The 5,000-nt window shown below is 40.6% G+C and overlaps 2 protein-coding genes across 6 annotated transcripts in view; one reads left to right on the forward strand and one right to left on the reverse strand.

The window, feature by feature from the left end:
• The window catches only part of LOC113805925 (uncharacterized), a 5,505-nt gene extending 1,478 nt beyond the window's left edge, over positions 1-4,027 (reverse strand). The window contains exons 1-3 of one of the 4 annotated variants that reach the window (XM_070127288.1): positions 3,871-4,027; positions 719-1,136; positions 32-218 (exon numbers count right to left, since the gene is read on the reverse strand). In XM_070127288.1, the coding sequence (XP_069983389.1) occupies positions 32-218; positions 719-1,017 (486 nt within the window). In that variant the 5' untranslated portion in view covers positions 1,018-1,136; positions 3,871-4,027. Of the gene's footprint in view, positions 1-31; positions 234-718; positions 1,137-3,850 lie in introns of all 4 variants that reach the window. The other 3 variants (XM_027356995.2, XM_070127287.1, XM_027356996.2) reach the window with 3 other exon arrangements.
• The window catches only part of Coq8 (ubiquinone biosynthesis protein COQ8, mitochondrial), a 25,657-nt gene that overhangs the window by 8,764 nt on the left and 11,893 nt on the right, over positions 1-5,000 (forward strand). The gene's annotated exons all lie outside the window — the stretch shown is intronic.

Raw genomic sequence — 5,000 nt, forward strand, 5'->3', positions numbered from 1 at the left:
AAGCAGCAGCAGCAGCTGAAGCCTTCCTTACCCTGGTCGAAGGCTTTTTATACTTAAGCCTGGGACTGCTGAGGCGTGTCACGAGGGCGCTGAAGATCTGTCGCATCCGGGAATCGCCTGCCACCACCCACGCCCATTCCCGGAAGCCCTGTTGAGGAGCGCCCGATCCGCCGCCCACGATCGTGCTGGGTTTGAAGCGCACCAAGTACTCGTTGGGGCTGTGGAAGTGGGCTCTAGCACAGGGCGGGCAGGAAGAAGAATTTAGGTGGAAGATAAGGGTTTGGAATCGAGGTAATTAGGCGGGGGAGGTAGTGGTTATTTTTTAGTTAATTTGTGTCTTGTTACTCACCATCTTCTCCTCGTCATTATCATCATCAATGGGGAGACGTTTTAACATGGGACACGAAAGGAAATATAAAACATATATTTGGAATGATTATATGTACAGCAGGGAGCGATAATTCTGTTAGCTGATATATTGCCTATTGCAGTGATTTGAATTGTTGGGGGTGGGCGTACTGGCAATCAGTATTATAGTTACAAAATTCAAGAATAAAATAAGTAAGGAGTTAGCTCTCCCTACCCCCCAGTAGATCGTGATTTTTTTACTTTGCTATGCTTCCTACCTGAGCATGGCCGTCGGAGCATTTTAATCATTTATTCCTTTTCGAACAAAAACGTAACCGTGGAAGTTCCTGCAGCACACGGAGGATATTACCTTTGCGCGAGCGAGGAGGCGGTGACAGCATTCCTGACGCAGGCGGCCGCGTCGCCCTTTGTGTAGTTGAACATCCGGCAGCATGTGTTCTGCGGGCGGACACCCTTGTGGCTCTGGGTGTAGCAGGCGCGGGCGAGGGCCGGGTGGGCGGCGCGAGGGCGATTGAGTATTGTCACGTGTACGGATACCACGAGCCATACCAAGAAGAGCCCGTACCAGACCCTGTTGCCCCCGCACCACACCTGTGACCGCCAGCACACCCGCGCCCTCGTCACCGTGTGCCGCGCCGCGTGGAGCATCCTCCGAGGGCGCCGGGTCAGGAGGCGGCAGAAGTAGGCCTACGCGACTTGCTGGAAGCCTCTCCTTCGGTCTCTACATGGTGTGATTTCACTTCTGCGGGAAACTGGTTGGTTGAAACCTGTCGATGAGGAACAGTAAAAACTTTTATTATTATCATCATTTTATGTATTATTATCATAGTCGTCATCCCCGCGTCCTGATTTCTACTATTAATTTATTTGCATTTACTATGGAACTGGAGATAGAAATGTGCGCTAAATCCATACCGGCTGTCTTGAGAGAGAGAGACAGAGAGAGAGAGAGAGAGAGAGAGAGAGAGAGAGAGAGAGAGAGAGAGAGAGAGAGAGAGAGAGAGAGAGAGAGAGAGATTAAAAAGGAAGAAAAAGCAGTCTGCATGTAGATCGACGAATCAACAGTAAAACCTTCAAAAATAACGTGACTTTGAGCCCAGCGAAAAAATCTTATTCAGGCCCTGTGGAATAACAAGAAAGACTGCCTTATTTATTTTAGCGTGTACAACAAGAACTGGTGTGGAGGCATTGTACTGGTTATATTGATTATATTGTTATATGTATTTTATCAGTATCTGATATCCGAAGGTAGTTATCGAAGTGTCGGACAGAAAGAGATTAAAGGGGCTTATGTACCATAAAATGGCATTGATATTTCGCCCTTTAAGAATAACTGAAAACCTGTATTTCATTATTATATAGCAACAGCAGACAAAGGTGTCGATTATCCACGTAGGCGGCGACGGAGGACAGGTTAGGCGTGTTGTGTGAAGGGCAGCTGCTTCTGCGGGCGCCGTCGCCGGTCAGAGGCCGCCCGCCCCCACCCCACAGGCACACATACACCTGTCCTTCAGGGGAATTTTGTCCCATTGTGCTTGGGCCGTTTCTAAAATTGCTTTGTCCTCGTATGGATGAAATATGAAGTGCATGAGTGCTTGCGTAGTGATTTTGGACTTGAGTGCAGCATTCGTTCGCTCCTTGGAAAAACGGGCGTTTTTCACACGGCGGACAGCTGATACGCCTGGTCGTGCATAAGACATCATTTTTTTCTATTATTTTTGTGTTTGTTTTTGTTGTTCACCAGCGATCAAATATTGATATATCCATCATACTTATGCCCAACGTCTGGCTTGACAGTGTGTCAGATTTGTTTAGTATTGATAACGTTTGTGGTCCTAAGTTATGCAATGGAGGCCAGGTGGGTAGAAGCTTGGGGTTAGCAGGTGGGATCTGCCAGTTAGCGTACCATGACATTAATATTACGTTTAGCAGCCGTGCGTGCTTGGAGGATATTTATCTAATCGTCATGATTGATGTTTTAAATTACAAGATATCTTTCAAGTACATTATCCCGAGTTGATAAGATAAGCGAAGAAAAAAATATAGTACGTAAATATTACATTTTTAATTCAACCCCGAAACACGGTTATATTCCGGATTTTTTTCTATGCTTTATTGATAAGTTTGTGGGTATAGTTTTGTGTAAATTTATCTGTGTATGTGGAGAGAGAGAGAGAGAGAGATTGTGTGTGTGTGCGTGTGTGTGTATTAGAGAGAGAGAGAGAGAGAGAGAGAGAGAGAGTGTGTGTGTGTGTGTGTGTGTGCGTGTGTGTGTGTGTGTGTGTGTGTGTGTGTGTGTGTGTGTGTGTGTGTGTGTGTTAGAGAGAGAGAGAGAGAGAGAGAGAAAGTGTGTGTGTGTGTGTGTGTATTAGAGAGAGAGAGAGAGGATATATATATATATATATATATATATATATATATATATATATATATATATATACATTCATATATATATATATATATATATACATTCATATATATATATATATATATATATATATATATATATACATTCATATATATATATATATATATATATATATATATATATATATATATATATATATATATACATTCATATATATATATATATATATATATATATATATATATATATACATTCATATATATATATATATATATACATATATATACATTCATATATATATACATATATATATACATTCATATATATATACATATATATATACATTCATATATATATACATATATATATACATTCATATATATATACATATATATATATACATTCATATATATATACATATATATATATATACATTCATATATATATATATACATTCATATATATATACATAAGAGGAGAAAATGAAAAGAAGATGAAGCAAAAGATGAAGAGAGAGAGAGAGAGAGAGAGAGAGAGAGAGAGAGAGAGAGAGAGAGAGTAGAGAGAGAGAGAAAGAGAGAGAGAGAGAGAGAGAGACAGAGAGACAGAGAGAGAGAGAGAGAGAGAGAGAGAGAGAGAGGGGGGGTGTCAGTACGCCTTTGTGTGTTAAATTATAACTAAACAAAACTCAAAACGAAGCTCGCATTTTGCCCCGTTCGTTGGATCGACCTTGCGGTGGCATTTTCCCCGTCCAACATTTTTTTTTCCTTTTCCTGTTCATCTGTTCACTTTCCAACGAGTGGAATCTCACTTGCCTCGGACCAGATCGTTTGTGCGTGCAGGCTACTCGTTGTGGATAGATACATGAACGCAAATGCACGCACACGCATTTTAGGTTCCTTTGGTCTCGTTGCTTTCAGGCACATCCAACGTTGTCTGAGTGAAACTCTTTATAGGTGTATATGATTTGAGTATTCACATCACTGTTTTCCAAGGCGCTCTGCAGAATTTTTTATGCGTTAAACGGTACTTATTTTGCTTTTTAGATACGAAATTTGAGAGGTTAATTTATAAAACATGTTACATGTTTAACACTTCTAACTAAAGACATACAATAAATAATCACAGATCACCAAGTATCGAAACAATCGGCTATTTAAACTTGTCAATCCGAATGCCCGGGAGATAGCGGGCGAGAACAGGTGAGCGAGGGCAGGTGCAGTCAGCCACGCTCGACGAGGAAGACTGGCCCAGGAGGAGGGAAGTAAAACGTGGCACGCTATATCCCGTCTCCGCTTGGTACGCGCTGCCCTGTCCTCCTGTTGCCACCCTACTTCTCTTTCTTCCTAGTGCCCTTGCTTGACAAAGGCACTAGCACTTGCTTGTCGAGGGTACTAGCACTTGCTTGACAAGTTGAGGTCTTCGTGTATTCGGGTTGCGTCCTCGTCGTCAGTCTAAAGCACGGAGTTGAGACTAACACGGAAATAGATGTAAACAATAAAAATAATGATTTTAAGAGATTTAAAATAAAATGAATTCAATAAAACGTTCATTCATTCACTGCAGCAGCAAGTCGAGTATATATGTTTGTTTCCTTTAATTACAGTTATGAAAGGAATTGTTGGTTGTTTTTTATATTGTAGTGGCTAAAAATAGAAACGCAGAAATTGATGGATAAAAGCGTACGTTGGATTACAGTTTCTGCTCGATATACTAGACCTACATGAACAATAGATAGATGTACTTATCTTCTACTTAGTAATAGTCCAGCACATGCACATGCGTCTCTATTTTGCTTATTTTGTATGTAAGCACAGTATTTTAAATGGTTTGTTATCGTAGAGTGCGCGCCAGTAGGTGTTACAAATAAAAAAGACAATTAAGTGGTATTGAATACTTTGTGACATTTAAATTGTTTGAGCAGACAGTGCGTCTTTAGCTCGCTGTTGTACGTAGGCACAGTTAATTATGTCAGTAGACACAAATTAACTTTTCCCGTTGTATGTTATGGAATGGAAATGGTAGGAGGAGGAAAGTAAATATTTTTTGCGGTTTTCCCTGTGACACCGAAAATTGCGTTTTTCATTCCAGCTTGTATTTGTTTGTTTATTATTGTGAAGAAAAGGAAGAAAACCCGAATAATTAGCCAAAACCGACATATAGTTTGGTCTTTGGGTTTCCTTAGAGTTATTGAACACTTCGATTGGTATTTTTAGTTTGATTATCAGTTTTATTTTTCTTGTCGCCAAATGTCCTTGAACTC

The sequence above is a fragment of the Penaeus vannamei genome, chromosome 11 (assembly GCF_042767895.1).
Source record: "Penaeus vannamei isolate JL-2024 chromosome 11, ASM4276789v1, whole genome shotgun sequence".
NCBI classification, from domain to species: Eukaryota; Metazoa; Arthropoda; class Malacostraca; order Decapoda; family Penaeidae; genus Penaeus; species Penaeus vannamei.